At 42.3% G+C, this 16,670-nt stretch overlaps 1 protein-coding gene across 1 annotated transcript in view; it reads left to right on the forward strand.

The window, feature by feature from the left end:
- The window catches only part of lpp (LIM domain containing preferred translocation partner in lipoma), a 141,789-nt gene that overhangs the window by 70,694 nt on the left and 54,425 nt on the right, over positions 1 to 16,670 (forward strand). Inside the window, exon 6 of the mRNA XM_079157984.1 lies at positions 886 to 1,008. Within this exon, the coding sequence (XP_079014110.1) occupies positions 886 to 1,008 (123 nt within the window). The remainder of the gene's footprint in view (positions 1 to 885; positions 1,009 to 16,670) is intronic.

A 16,670-nucleotide genomic window follows, 5' to 3' on the forward strand; every position in this document is an offset into this window, starting at 1 on the left:
GCTCTGCTCCAAATGGAGGCAAGCCCTGCCTGTAATAGATTGTGACAGGTAATCCAAACACATAACATTAGAATAAGAAGCAGTCACTGATCCAGCCAACTCAAAAAGCCCCCGCAGGCAATTGCAAGAAGTCTTCTTGCAGTTGCAGCATAGTTCAGAGGACTAAAAATATATCTGTCATTCCGTGGAGAAATTCCCGGGAATTTTTGTAGAAAACCGGGTGTCACTAACGGTCAGATCATTTTAGATACTTAGCTGCAGATTTTTGTGCAACATTTTTTTTATTATATTTTGTCTTTTTTTTTTTTGTGTGTGTATGTTGAAGTTGTGTTTGCTCTATGGTGAAACGAAAGAGATGTATGAATAAATCAGCGAGGTCTCAGACTGCCGGAGTGATCCTGTTTCTGACGCTTTCAAGCTTCATCTGGTAATAAACCAGTCAAATAAAAAATCAAAGCGATTCTCATCATCTTTACAGGGCACATGTTTAAAATATGGAATCAAAAAGATATCTGACTTTAATTCTTAAAAAAAAAAAAAAAAATTGACCTTTTTGTTTGAAACACTGCTGGATGAGATTGTGATGAATAATGCATGAAGAATGAAATACTGTAAATCCAAGTGTGCTGAAAAGCAGGAGGTGAACAGTGCACTGCTCTATGAACAGACAATGCGTTGCATTACTCCCAGAGAGAAGTCTCTGCCATTGATGTGTGGCTCTCCAAAGCATTGTGTCAGGTCAAGATGAAGCATGAACTCTAGACTGTAATCCACCAGAGAACCTCTCCGAGTCAGTGGAATTACTCCTCATTGATGATTATCTTGCGATTGCAACTACGCAAAAAGTGACATAGTTGGTCATTTTGCTCACTTGTTTGCTCACAGATGAGAGGACCAGAGAAGACCCTGGAGGAGAGGCGCTCCAGTCTGGATGCAGAGATCGACTCCCTCACCAGCATCCTGGCCGACCTGGAGAGCAGCTCGCCCTACAAGCCACGCATCGCACAAGTAGGACGCCAACACACCGTCACACCCGCTCAGACAAATACACACCAGTCACCGACAGTCAGTAGCTATGTACATTAACTCAAGTACTGTATTTGAGTATGATGTTGCTCTTGAGTATTTACATTCTCTGCGTCTGTGGGGGAATATAGTCCTGCTTACCGCACTACATTCAACGGACGGCTGTAGTTTCGGGCTACTTTTCACACTAAAGGTCCAGTCCACTGATTGTACACGTACAGTTTAATGAACTGGTCATGACCAGTACTATTCCATCTGTGAAAACAGTTGTATATAGTGTTCTTTGTGGCTCCGGAGGGAGCTTTTTCAAGTTTTATAAAAAAACGATGTCATAGTGACGTCATCAGGGTTACTTAAAATCTTAAAAGGGGGAAGACTGCGTTACAACCGGGCTGGGTAGAGTTTTAAAGATGTAGGTGTTTGCGTGGCAAGCAGGGTGTAATGAAAGATGCGATTAAGTTGCACTATGGGAAATGTAGGATGCAGGGTTTTGGGGGCGTGGCTCATACTAGAGGCTAAACGTTAGCATACATTGGCCTCTGTGGCTGTGATTTTGACCATTTGAAAAAGAAAAAACCATCTCTCACAAGCCCTCCAACTTAATTAAAGGGAAACGCTGAATGACCCGAGTACCCCTTCAATAGTTTACATAAAGAAACAAAAACAACCCTGTCAATTTACATCACACTGTTTAAGATTCAACCAGTTGTACTTTCAAGCAGGGTAACTGGTACTTTTGAGTAAAGGACCACCGCTACAATTCATAACTGTACAAAAGTACAGACTGGTTGAATCATTTTACCCGATTGAAACTAAATGACTTTATCAAAATAGGTTCCTGCAGGAAACAGACCCACATGTTGCATCTTTTAAGAAATGTTTTGCACCAATGAAAAAATGTGTCTTGACCTATATCATTAGTTGATATTAAACGGTATTAAGAGCAACTTCAAAAAGTCAAAGCCTTGGGCAGTTCACTAAATTGTTTGACACACAATAAATGTAGGACAGGCGGATAAAAAAACCGAACCAATTGTGTTTGGTGAGGGAAGTGCTCGGAGGGGCTTTTAACGCCATGCAGATCATATCTGAGTGAGATATTCGAGCAATAGTGTAATACCTGAAAGGTTGTTTATCTGTTAGGCCTACGGACGTGGCTTCCACCACCAGTGCGCTATATTCTAGTCCAAAATATTCTTAAAGGTATTCCAGTTTTTATTCTGTGGGTTATTTACCGTGTACTTACCATGTCTACATGTTGTCTGTTTTATTTATTTATTAAGGGACGCATATGTGAGGCTGAAAACAGAGTTACGATGATCAATTATTGACAGAGCTGTTCATTTAGCTCCAGATGAGCGTCTGTGTTCTCCTACAAGATGCACACATTTACATCCACTGACCTATTATAACAGATAGTGACTCTAATGTGGAGGGAAAACAGAATGGAACTGGTTCAACTGCTTTCATGGCACTTTTGAGCACATCTGGGAATATACTCTTTTATTTTTCAGACTTTTAAAATGCACCTTTTAGATCTACCTTTTGTGGAAAATGACACTTGAAACATGGTGTTTTGGAGGGAAGTGTGCAGCGTGACAAAGACAGACAAAAGACTGTCTGTTGCAATTGCTTTTGTCCTTTTGGTTTAGCGACTCCTGGCTCCCTGGTTAGAGGGAGCAGAATGGGTGTACCACACACAAAGTGAAAATGATTGCACCACGCGGGGGAAACATAGCGGATTCGGGGGCGACAAAGAAATGAGCCGTGCGGCTGTGAAATGATACACACTGCAGGCAAGTAAGTGAAATATGATCTGGTGATTTCTGAATGGCTTAGTGTTGTGGGGAAGTCAGTATGTTCACGGACGCTGGTGTTAAATGCCAAACTGTAATAACATGACATTATGTGCTCATAAAATATGGTGAAATGCCGTTTAGACATTGAGCGGTTTGGTAGTAGAATACAGACATTGTGCTCTTGAGTTAACAGTCTGCTTGGACCAGCTGCCCACAAGCGTCTGTGCACGTTTTGCCGTCGATGGAGAACTTGGTTAAGTTCAGCTTCCTTTCTCGTCAAAACTATTCATACAGGCTGCGCTGCATATTTGCAACAATTGCAACACTTTTTCAAAATGTTTTTGAATATCTTCTTACAGTACGGATACTACTCAGGATACAAGAGACTATGGATGTCAACGGTAACATCTCAAGAAGTATAAAATACCTTGGCATATACACCCCCCCCCCCCATCTCTACAGAATATGTGCGAGGCTAACTATAGTAAAATCATTTGGTGCATTGATGGTGACCTGGAACGATGGTCTGCGCTCCCTCTGTCTCTGCTCGGTCGTGTTCAAAGTATTCGCATGAATGTTCTGCCCAGACGTGTCTACTTATTTCAGATGCTACCTATAGAAATTCCAAAACCAAATTTTTGATAACCTGGATAAAAGAATTTCCAAATTTATCTGGCAAAAAAAAGCGTCCTAGAATTAGACTGAAAACCTTACAGCTGTCTAAGCTAAGTGGAGGCCTTAAACTTGCAAACTTAAAATATTACTTCTGGGCTGCACAAATGAAACCTTTGATAGTGTGGATTCAGAATAGCACATACAATCGCTGAAGAACTTCTGCCCAGAGCCCTTACAAATCGTGCCTTTTTTAGATGCGCCCATAAAAGAACTGGCAAAGTGGACTAAGATCACTCTTAAAATGTGGAACAAAATACAGACAGCTTTTGGGCTTGAGAACTTTTCTAACCACACACACAGAGAGTGGGGAAAGTTTGCGAAACGTGCGCCTCTAGAAAGGTTTGAGTATGAGTAAACTATATAACGTGTTTCTATCTATGAATCTACATAATTCCCTACAGATAAAGCAGAGATGGGAGGCGGAAATGAACAAGATCATACCACAGAATACCTGGGAGGAAATGTACACCTGGAGGGAATTTAAATGGAAAATATTCATTCTTCAGAACACCAGAAATAGTAGCCAAGATGGGCCCAACGCATTCCAACTTGTGTTGGCAGAACTGTGGAACACGTGCTGCCAATCACACACACATATTCTGGCGATGCCCGAAGTTAAATGCATACTGGAGAGAAGTCTTTGATGAACAGCACATCCAACAAGACCTCACAGTAGCACTATTGGGAGCGATACCTGAAGGCCTGGATGGGACACACTATATATATATATATATATATATATATATATACCTTCTAAACATGCTACTCACAGCAGCATAGCAGGGTATAACCATCAGACGGTTAACACCGGATCCCCCTGCATACCATATATGGATATAAGGCTCCAAAAGCCTATCTTTGCTCAACGATGGGGTCCTATCGCAGCATTACTGATACAATGAGGGTTATTACTACAGGTTATAACTGTTACCTGTTAACTCTCTCTATACACACACATTATACACCATCCTCTCTGAAAAGCACATATAGCACCTACGATACGACATTCAGGAGTGGAGAATTATTATTTCTTCATCCCTTGTTTTTATTTATTTATTTATTTATGCATGTAATCAATTATCTATTATTATTATTATTTCCCCTCTTTTTCTCTTGGAGTGAGCACCTTTTGATGTTTGTTGTTCCTTCTGTGCGTTGTACACTGCACCTAAATATCATGTGTTCCAAGGCTCATACAGCTGAAACATGGACAAAGAAAGTAACTGTCTGTAACTGTTGTTATGTTGTTGAAAACCAAGTCAAAAGTGAGTGAAAAGGAAAAGGTTTGAATAGATTTGTGCAGGCAGAGGACCAGCTACCAGGATCCTATTGATGTATTGGCAGCCTGCCTCAGGTAAAGTGTTGTATAGCCTGAGCTCCTGCAAGTTGTTTTATTGAGTTTTCTTTTAGCGCAATGCTCTTGATTGAATGTGTGTATTTCTAGGGAATGAATTGTGAAAGGTACAAACGGATGTAGTGGATCTGGTCTGTGCTGCCTTAGAAAGGAGTTGTAAAGTGTACCGTCTTGGTTCTGACTAGTCTCATGTAAACACACAGAAACAAGTGCACACACTGAAAATGCAGAGAAGCCCAACATATTCTCACGGCACAGAAGTACAAACACTTTTATTAGAATGCAGAGCTACCGGCTGCTGAAGCGCAATTTTTTTTCCTAAATAAAATATAGTATAAGTGCACACCTTTTGTTGGGTTTAAAAAAAAAACGTGCAGTATATATCGGAGCAGGAGTCTGAAAGCCTTTGTCAACACGCCTTGAAAAATTGATGTGTACCTGCTGGGCTCTCTGTGCTCGCGAACGGTCGCGCTAACTAATGTATGGCCGCCGTGGCGCTTTCTACCTGTCAGGGTCAAAGCCGTCCCGCGTTTTTATTTTTATCACCGCGAGCGGTTGCAAGCTTTTTCTTTGAGTTACGGGTGAGGAGCTGCACCACCTGTGTCTCGGCAGAGTGCACATACATGCCATGACATGTATAAATCATGGAGCGTTATGTATCGGGACGTTTTGTTGACTTAACCCTGTTTCTGCGGTCTTGCGCGGTCGCCGTGTCTTCTCTCTGGGAGCTCTTTGCACATGGACTTTTCCATTTTGATTGTTTATTTTTCAGCGGCACGAGCATATGCACACATGCGCGCACACACACACACACTGTTACTTTCTCCTCAGCTGATGCTGATTCTAGCTGATTAACTCAGGTTGACCTTACCCCTGCCCCCCCCCAGCTGCTCCCGTCAGTCCGTGCTCGGGCTCTTTCAATGCTTTATTCTACAGCACAGCACTGAACTGTGTTGCGGGCCAGGCTTTTAAGTACCATCCAGCTTCGGCACAACAGCCGCACAGTAATCTTCCGCTTGTATAAGCAAAGAGCAACGAGCGGTCTTGATTTACAGCTTTCCTGAGCACAAAGCAATTACAGAGCCAGCTCTCCAAAAATCAATAGGTCCCTTCCAAGCTCTGGGAGAAGAACCCACCCCCCCCCCAACACCACCAACACCACCCCATCCGATGCTAAATTTGGAGTCAGCGAGGGGACCTTACGTGTGCCATCCTCCCAGACGAAAACTGCAACGGACGTTGCCGCTCATTCATAAAAATTCCAAGTAGCATTCCTGCAAACGTTCAGCCGGCACTGATGCCTCACAGACATCAAAACAATTTAGTTTGCTTTAGTTGGTATTCTCTGTGGCATAACAGTGGGTAATGAAATGTGATCATTATATAATCCCCATTTGTTCTCTCTCCACTTTCCATCTTAGATGCCATTTGGTATTTGACACAGTTAACTAAGTTTGCGTTGCAGTTTGTTCGCTTCATCCTGCGACAGAAAAAAAAAATATATATAAATATATATATATAACATGAAGCCGGACCTGATTGTGATGAGATGCTCTTTGCTCTGTGAGAGGTCTCTATAATTTCTTTTCATACCACATTTCCATCCCAAATGTTTGAATATAATTGCACAAAATTGTCATGAATGTTACTAGACATGTGTAAAAGTTGTCCATTCTCAGGTCTGTGCTGATCTCCGGGCAATTTATTTGAATGTAAAAGTGACTTTCATTACCAGCTGAGTTTTACTGCGTCAGGGAAACGAGTTGTAGCCTGCGTTTGAAACGTCACACAGTGAGCTATGCAGCTATGTCTGAGTGAGTCTCATGAACACAGCAGTGGAAGAGTGATAGAGAAGAATCAGATGGACTATTGGAACCGAAATGTTGTGGTAAAAGTGTGTGTGTGTGTGTGTGTGTGTGTACTTGTACTGGACACAGGCCCATCGTCTGGCAGACCGGGCACTATCCTGGTGGGCCGACAACATTTTTTCAAACATTTAAAAAATGTCTGACCGGCCATAAAAACAGGAAGCTCGGCCCAATGTTTCTGTCTGTATCAGTTCCCCCCCGATGCGCTCTATATGAACGTGTGTATGCATGCTGAGGAGAGACTCATTCAATGTCTTGACAAATATTAGCAAAATAATTCATGATTAAACGCTTAAAGAATTGCATTTGATTGCACAGACTGGGCACATCCTCATTAGACGGGCTACTTCGGGAAACACCCGTGGCAGTATCTTTGACGATTGTGCGGTATGAATTACAAAGTCAGCTGAAAGCCACACAGACGTTTTCATGCTTAATGAATGAATGAATGTTGGTTTTCTTTAATGCTTTTTCATGCTGAATGACTCATTTACACAAACTTATCAACACATCTCTGGTAAGGACACAAATTAAAGTGGTGCTATTGTGCGATTCTATCAAAATCTGATCTGTTGATTAAATCAACTAATCGATTAGTCGACAAAATCAAAACAGTGTTAGTCGACTAAGAATTTCTTTACTCGGGGAATGATTAGACGAGGAAGGATAGTGGCAATAAGGAAGTAATGATGTCCACTCAGCCGCGACACGAGGTGCTGCGTTTGCCAATCAAAAACATGCCAGCTCACATTCCCTGTAGATCATTCGATAAGTCAACAGAGTATTTCTGCTGTTTGAGATCAAAAACGATTGCTGCCATGATAACTCATAAACTCCTGTCTCAGAGTATTGTAAAGCACTTAAAACATAAGATATGAAATGATGTGTTTCAGCGTAACACTGGTTTATCTATGAGAGGAGCAGCTAATCGGTCACCTGGTGAACTGCCTGGCTGGCTTAGATCTCTACATATTTCCTGCCCGCCATCACACATTTGTTTTTAAGATCCCGCTCTAAGATTTTAATATCGCTTCCTGTCCTCGGCTCTGAGTCTGGCACTGGGATCGGAAGAAAAAACACAAAGAGTGCGTGCTCATGCTAAAACCCCTTCAAGTGTGCTGCACTGCAATCTGCGCCCAACCAGCCCCACTAATATGCAGCGTAGGCCTGTCTGAGCACATCATATCTGTTGTGGGGGAGTTTACAAGGAGGCCCGGATGAGTGTCAAAATAGTGCGCTCATCAAAGCGCCGGGGCAGCGGCGCCGCTTCGGTGGAGGCTACTGCAGCCGTGACCGCTCCGACCTCTAATTCACACCGAGCCCCGCCGCCTTTCTAGTAATCGAACCCACTGTGTCTTATTTTGTACATTCAGTATGTGCCAACAACTGTGGACTCCACAACTCAAGTCCATCACTGGATGATAATAGAGGGAGAATAATTGGAGCACAGTCTGATGTGTCTACTGTGTCCTATCTGAATGCTTTGTATCCATTTGTATTCACCACCTTCAGACAGAGATCGGTAGTTTTGGCAAACTGTTTGTAGCCGGTTTTATTAAAATTAGCAATCATATTCTGTTGATATGCAAATGATCAAAAAAAAGAAAAGATTGCAAGCAACAAAGTCAACAAAGACAGCTTTTCCAGACACGGTAGTTTATTGTCTTCCCCTGTTACACGTAGTCAAACGTGTCTCAGTGATCGTGCATCACGCAGTTCCTGATTTAGAGACTCAAAAAAAAAATACAAAGAAGCCAAATCAACACTGTTTGGTTTGGTCTTTTAGTATTTCATCGTGACGGCCGCCCCAAACGTTTTCACCATGTAGTGGAGGAGAAAAGTACACAACGAGTGCTGATGTGCTTCAGCACTTATCCACCGTACGACCCCATGAAGTAACCAAGTAACAGTTTAGTTTTGCATTAATAAGCCGGGACGTTTTTGTACCAATTAATCTCTAATGCACTACCTCCATTAAAACCTTGTCGTGATCTGACTCAGTGCGGTGTGATGAGATCTGAGTTGAAATTAAAAAGCTCCTCCTGTCTGAATCATCACCACGCTGCGCAGTGATAATGTGCAGCATCCTAAATAAAATATTGAAAGCCTCAGCCCCGTACACTTTTCCACCGCGATAAACCTGCATCAAGATGGATGTGTGTGTGTGTGTTTTAGGGAGGATGGGAGTGGGGGTGCGCTTTAAGTGAGGAGGGAGAGCTACTCAACTGTCACAAGGCTGCCTTCTGGCGGTGCCAGAACTTCTGGGACCAGAGATGTGTAACTCACTTACAGTCACGGTTCCACCTCAATTAACAGTCAGGGCAGCGAAGCGCACTCAAGCCGTCTCTTTGTTTGTGTCCATGTTGGAGACTCAAGTGCGCATTTGTTAATGCTGTCTAGAAATAAAAAATGACGTGAACAAGGCTGTTGAGCTTCTTGGGTGGCCGTGAGGAAAAGAGGGTCGTGACCCTGAGACATAGGAACCTCACAGTTCACGTGTGAAGCGTCAGACTCTGGAGCCCTGCATGTGTTGTTATGGTTTTCGGACTGTCCGTCTGTCCGTTCCCTTTCTTGTGACCCAGATATCTCAGGAACGCCTTAAGCTAATTTCTTCAGATTTGGCTCAAACTTCCTCTTGGATTTAAGGATGAACTGATGAGAATCGTGACCTCACGTTTGTCCCCTTCTCGTGAGCGTAGTAGCTCAGGAGCTTCTTGAGCCAATTTATTCAAATTTTGCAAAAACTCAAGAATTTACATGCTAATGATCATTTCACACAAATGTCTTCAAGGATAAAATGATGAAGGCATGATATTTTGGACAGACATAAACTACAGCTTGACTGCTTGGCAGGGTCATACGATGGCGCGGTAATTGTAGTTTGGTTTGTAACGTAACGATTGAGACTAGAGGTCTTCACGCGGTGACCAGTATTTGAAACCTAACCTTGGACTTGACTTAGGTGTGGTTGTGGTTGGGTATGGGTCCAGTTCCATCCCTGCAGGTCTCATAACTGTGTGTCAGTTTGCCTTTTTTGACCAAATACTTCTAGAAACATCAGCAGACGAGCTTTAGCATCGCACGAGTTGGTCCTGTTTGTGTTTTTTACTCGATGTCAAATAGCTGGAAGTCTGCGAGATAGGTTGTCATGTCCACACGAAACAAACGGGCATTATTGAAGCCTGCTGACAGTTTAGCTGAAGCCAAGCGCCGGAAATGCTGCTGAGATGGATCCTTCCACACGAGTGCCCCGAGGAGACCCTCGCTTCACACTGCGCCAGTCAAAGCCGTGCCGTGACACTCCCGTCTCTCAGCAGGCGGAGCATTGCGGATGGCACTCGCTGTCACAACTCGGCAGAATGATAGGCCCTCACCGCTCGCTCCCGAGCCTCCCCGCTGATAACGGCGTCTGGTGAGCGGTCGTGGAGAACGCAGACAGCGGACCACCCTGGTGGTGTCTCTGCTCCCTGAGAGTGGGGTAGGCTTGGTGACCTTTCTGCGGGGTTCAAACTCCGAAAGCACCTCGAGGGATGGCCTCCCCATTTCAGATTCAGGCCTCCAGGAGCACACTTCTCTCCATGTGAGGGGTTCAGAAGTGATTTTGTACATATACGTAGATAAATATTCAATGTACAAAGTAACGGGTCCAAGTTGTATTCAAATGTAAGTAATAAGAACACCTGTCACCGTAGATAAGAACAATCGATAGTCAATACAACTGATTAATGAATAGTTTTGGGAAATACACTGGATTTCTTTCCAAGAGTTAGATGAAGACATTGACATTATTCTCATATCTGTTGGTTAAATATGTGGCTAAGCTGATTAGCTTAGCTTAGCATAGCAAAACGTCCTCTGGGCTTTTGGGAAATGGTGTTCATTAAAGGTCATTTAAAAACGGATTGAATAAGTGACTTTAAAGGTTTAGCTTACCGTAAAGTAAATATAAACTGTATGTAGTACTCACCTCTTTAGGCTGTGTATGGTCCCAGCAGGTTTTCTATTGAAGGGTTTAACGGCGTGCCCGTAATATTGAAGCATATTGGTGTGTACGAATGCGTGCGAGGGAAATGCTTTGTAGATATAGTTGTGTTTTCCATGAGTCTGAGGAATTCTAAGTATTTGGGCATTTTTCTTACATTTTAAAACCCTCATTCACAATAACAATATAGAATATAATGTAATATTATGCAAATCACAAAAACATCCGCCTTGGAACATAACCTTGCTCAACAGTATGCTCACTTCATACTGTCCGCCTGTACATGGATGGTACATTCGATCCATTAAAGGGAATAGTTCACTCAAAAGGATCGAAACTGTCTGTAGTATTCACCTCCCTGGACTCTCTATAGTCCTAGAAAAAGTTTTCGATTGAGCGGCGTTTGGGGAGACCAGCGAGCCAAAAAATCTAAGCAAACAGACTTCGATGGAGTCCGAAAGAAAGACGGCAACTAAGGTTTTCATTTCTGAAACACAACGGCTTCAATTCAACTCTCTGTATTTAGCACTCTAAGTGTGTAATGCTGAATGATTACGGTAAGTTCTCCTGTGCAATATGTTTTGAGGAAATATCTTACTATACTTGTTAAACTTTAAAAAGCCACCACTCATCCACTGTGGCCATACTGTTTCCATGTTGCTGTCCTGCTATATGAAGGACCTTCACACGGTTTGGAGGTCTCGACACTGAGACACTTTGACTTCAGCCTCTGTTGAGGCGGAATTACATTTGCATCCATCGGGAACACGCATGACAAGGTGCATGTAGGGACGCATTACATTCTATTCATCAGCGCTGGTTTGTCATATGGTTTCTAGTGCACAAAAAGGTCAGTCATGAGGAAAACGAGTGGTCAGCCACTGCTAAGCTAAAGTAAAAACCTGGTTCAGTTGGCTGAGGAATGTCGGCTTCAACTGTTTCCAGCTTCCGCCGCAGTCACAGGTCAACCGGCTTCTTTTATTCCTTTCTAAAAGGTCAAAGCCAAAGGCGGCTATTCTTTTCGCCGTGGATACTTTACCTCTTCGGGGCTCTGATGCCACTGATGTGTTTGTGCGTCGCCGCTGCTTATCTCTGCGAGCTGCATCCAGACGACGACACTGCGGCTCCGTGTCGGCGGTGTTTAACTTTTTCCCCTCCCTGTTTTGCTTCGCATGCTGCTATTCTCTCCTGATTGCTTTGTCGCTGCGCGGAGCAGAGATGTTGGCACAGCGCCGGTGGCAACCGGCGACCTTAAGGTCAATCTGGCAGCAGGTTCCGAGTTTTTGACAGGGGCAGCCAACTGTGGAGAGGGGAGCATGCCTTTGGGGCGCTCATCGTGTTCTGTCAATGTTTGTTAGTCAAATAAACTGCGTGGTATCCCCCCTTTGTCTTTTATTAACAGGCTGAACCAATGACAAAGTTAGTTTGAGCCAGGGAGGCTCTGACAGTCAATATAAACTGCCTCTTTACATCATGAAGTCCCTGGTAACAATGCTAAAAGGCCTACCATCAACTGCTGTCATAGCACATTATCCGTCTTCCCAATAACATGTGCGAGCTTACAGCGCACACACACACACACACACACACACTCGCACTCACTCGCAGCCTCTGAAAGAACAGTTTTGGTTTCCCGTCTCCGGGATTGATGATATCGACACACTGTAAGCGAACGGGCGAGCAGCGTTTCTGCTCCCGAAGCAGGACGGGTCACAAGTGCAGAGCAAAGAAACCAACCCTCATTACAGGGATGAGTCAGAGACGTGTGCGGTGAGAGACTGGCCTGCAGTACTGCAGGAGGTGAATGAAACAATTAGTTTCTGCTGCGTGAGCGCCACAAAACACACATTTCCCCTTTTTTTGTAAAGATAGCCTGCAGAAGTGCCACGATCGCTGACTCTCGGGGACTTATTTTCTTCACACAGTAGCCCAGAAAAAGATTTTTGTAGTTTCATCAGTGAGTAATACGCCCTACTTTTATATCATTTTTTTTTTTTGTTGGGGGGGGGTTACATAACTGAATTTGTTGAACTCTGACTTCATGTTCGACTTTGTCGTCTTCGGGTTGTCTTGGAGTGCGCATGTCATGTTCTGTACATATGACTGCTGACTCATTCGTGTTCATATCGCTCCCTGTTCTTTAAGTGCGTCTGTCATTTCTGTACAACACATGAAAAAAGGCTTTTTTTCTAAAGTGTGCAGGACCTTTCGATATGCCAAATGACATGACACCGTACTAATTCAGTCATGATGAACATTCATCATCATGGTGATGATGGTTTGTATTTGCTTGAAATAGAGCCAGAGCAGTAATTTGGCCCATTATAGCGGCGACAAAAACATGATATGCTTTCAAATCCTTGTTGAAATATAGAAGTAAAGCAAAGAAAGGGATACGTATTGACTTTCTTTCTTTGTTTATGTGTGCATGTTTAAGATATAAATTATTGTCCGATAGATTTATATTTTAAACTATCAAATATCAAAATCAGTATTGGCAAATATGAAATACATATCGATGGAAAAATCTTTATTGTGCATTAATGTTTCCCTTTTTAGTCGGTGCATGTAAATCAACTGTACGAACATCAGAAGCCACAGAACAAATATTAGAGCTGTGATATTATCAAGAGAAAACTACTTGGAGAGTTGGAAACATTGCCTTTAAAAAAAAAAAAAAAAAATAGTAGTTTGGCTTGAAAACCCCCGTGAGTTCTCCTCCACAGCGGTGCCAGTAATCCTGAATCCAAACTGTTCTCACATCCTCAGATAGTGTTTGATTTCACATTCTGTTACAGGCCGACTCTCGTGTGTAAAGTCTAGGATGTACTTTTGTGAACATTTTCACGTTTGCAGATTTGAAAGTAACGGATCCAAAGAAACAACTCAAGTCACATCCAGGTTAGACCAGACGCACCCGGACTAAGGAATGTTGCCCGTTGCAATATTATTTTTAATCAATGCGCCAGCTTTTCCACCTGAGCCAAGCATAAGAGAATATTGTAAAACTTTTAGATTTTTCTAACTCTCTCAAATTGCATAAAAATCGGTGGCTGGAAAGGCAGCTACAGATCGCAGCAGCAGAGCTGTTTCTGTATCTTCACAAGAAGGGATCAACTGGGACACTTGTTGTTGTTGATATTATTGTGAGTAGTTGCTTCGTTTACTATAAAGAATGCGTTTGAAACCAAAAGTAAAAGACTGAACGTGACCACTGTTTGATATAGTAACCAGCAGTAACACCAGCAGTCACAGTTGCAGTAGTTCAAGACAAATGTGACACAAGGCTCATGCATTCTAATGTGTATGGCGTGGGTGAAAAAATGTGTTTGAATATTCACTTGTGAAAGGCGAGGGTTGTCATGTAACTATCACTTGAAGGAGCAAAAGAAAAAAAGAGCCCGATATGCAGATATAAGATAGGCAGAGCGAAAGAGTTCCCAGTATGTGTAGAACACACGTTTATCTGCAAACGGAGAGATAGTTCCAAACAGCTAGAGGTCTCGCCGTGTTCCACAGAGACATTGTTTAATCATATTTAATGTGCCTTATCTTGAACTATTTTTAGGAGGAGGAAATTGATACCCTCAATTTGCGTGTCTGCATTGAGGCTGGCGGATTGTTCAACTATTGTGCGGAGACGAGATGACTGGAAGTGGAGGGGAGATTAGCGAACGCCTCGGCGGTGACTGGGAATTCTTCCGTGGTCATAGTGCGAGTGCTGCAACAGACGGACGCTTCTGTGTGAACGAGGAGCAGCAGAAAGTTGAGGGAAAATATATCCAAGGTCTTAGATGAGTCTGAAAAGATGCAGAACTTCTCCCTCTTTAGGGGTTTTCCCCAAGCTTGCTTTAACAAAAAAAAAGAAAAATCCCCCCCGCTCCTCCTCCTCCTACCCTTGTGGTTTGAAATGCAAAGTTAACAGTTTCACTCAGCCCCCTAAGGCTTGTATAGTCTCTCCTAATCTTTTTTAATGTGTCAAAAGGCTTTCTTGAGAGCCTCTGTGAAATTTCACACTTAAGTTGTTTGCAAAGTCAGTCTGAATTACAGTGTGGGGTGAGGGTTAACTTTCCTGAAGGCGTTGGGGAAAACTTTTTAAAAACTGTGCTGTGTTTGTGTATATGGGGGGGGGGGGGGGCACAGTATGATGCTGTATATAAGGTCGGACTTGTGGATTTCAAAACTGTGTTGGATCATACAAAAGGACCATTTAGAATGTATAATCTGTAATAATTCTATTGTATCGTTTATCGTCCCTCAGTGGAATCTTATTGCGCTGATTATTATCGTTTTACTAAATTGGCGCTGCAAATTGTAAAACTATCAAGATGAGTTATTTATTATTAAAATTGCAGTTTACTTCATTTAACTGCAATTTGATCATATTTCATCTTTCATAATGGGCATTTTCCGCACTGTGCTCTATATTATGGAAACACATATGGAGGTTTCTTGTTATGACAAGAAACTGTTCTTGATGTATTGAGATACGTTAATGTAACGATGATTGTGTTTTATAAGGAGGTTTTGTGATTCAACAAAATAAAACGATTTACAACTGAAGGAAAAGTAAAATGCGTTATTTGTTTTGTAGTAATTACCAGAAAATGTGTCCTAATGACATGAAAAATATCTATATATTATATATTATTATATGATGAAATAAAAAACAATAAAAAATCACATAACAAGAAAGTGAGCAAATATTCTACTGTCTTTAAAACGTTTATTGTTTTAATGACGTACATTAATGTAATGACGACTATGTAATAGCGAGATGGTGATATAACAAATGATGTGGATTTATATCAAGAAAAGTTTCTTTAAAAAATGATGTAGAAATAACAAGAAAATAGGTCCTCATGAAAAAATATCTTGTTCTATAGGAGGAAAAAGTCTGAGCAAAATATGTTTTGTCATAGTGGAAGCATCATGCTGCTATAATACATCCATCCATATTAGGAGCAATTTACTGCAAGAGAAAGTATCACATCATTACATATTATCCACGTGCTACCTGTCAATCATGTCCTCTCAGACCACTCATTAACACCGTAGGGTCAAACTAAAATGATAACTTAGTTAATAACAGACATTTTTGTTCAGGTCCTATGCGTTTGATAAGTTCCATCGCCCTCAGAAAGGCGTGAATCCATTCTCTTAATGTAATTTGTGGAAAACGTACCATGACCGTGTAATTATTTGGAGGGGGCCGATTTGCATTTCCAGCGCTCTGCTCTGACTAAATGCTACTGTAGGTTCTAAGGCCTTACAGATAAATTAATAATCTAGAGTATTTAAAACCCATGAAACATTTAAATTAAGTAATTTCACTTCCTAAAGGGCATAGTGGAGAATTGTCTCCCCCCCCCCATACATATGCAGACAGACACACTTTTGAAATAAACATCAGCACTAATCACTGAGGCAGGGATCGGAGTGAGAGCAGAACATATTTTCTGGAGCTTTTTTAATGGTTCCTTAGGGGCTCCCCTCTGACTTCGATTAGATGGGATTTAGACCAAGTTGATGCATGCACCTTGTTTACCCCCCCCCCCCCCCCCCCCCCCCCCCAAAAAAACCGTGGAATTATTTGTGTCGCGACACATTATCAGGATGCACATTTTTACAGGCTACTTTTTCACTGATGGAATTACAACGCGAGTGTGTGCCTTATTCAATTTGAGCGAGGGATTACAGCAGCATGTAGCAGCGCAGCAAAACACAGCTATTTGGGGCATTGCTGCGCAGCAGGCTTTGATCAACTTTTAAGGGAAATCGATTTGGAATTGTTGCTCTGCCCCAATTTAGAAGACATCTCATCAAACTGAACTGCAAAGGGTCTAAAAACTACTAGTGTTCATTTTGGTTCCCCTCGTGCTGCAAGTTTAGTAATTGACTCAGATTTTTGGCTTCAGGCAATAACCTAATAAGGCCATCCAAGGTTAATGACAGACCCTTTTTAG

Source organism: Pholis gunnellus (assembly GCF_910591455.1).
Source record: "Pholis gunnellus genome assembly, chromosome: 4".
Classification (NCBI taxonomy): Eukaryota; Metazoa; Chordata; class Actinopteri; order Perciformes; family Pholidae; genus Pholis; species Pholis gunnellus.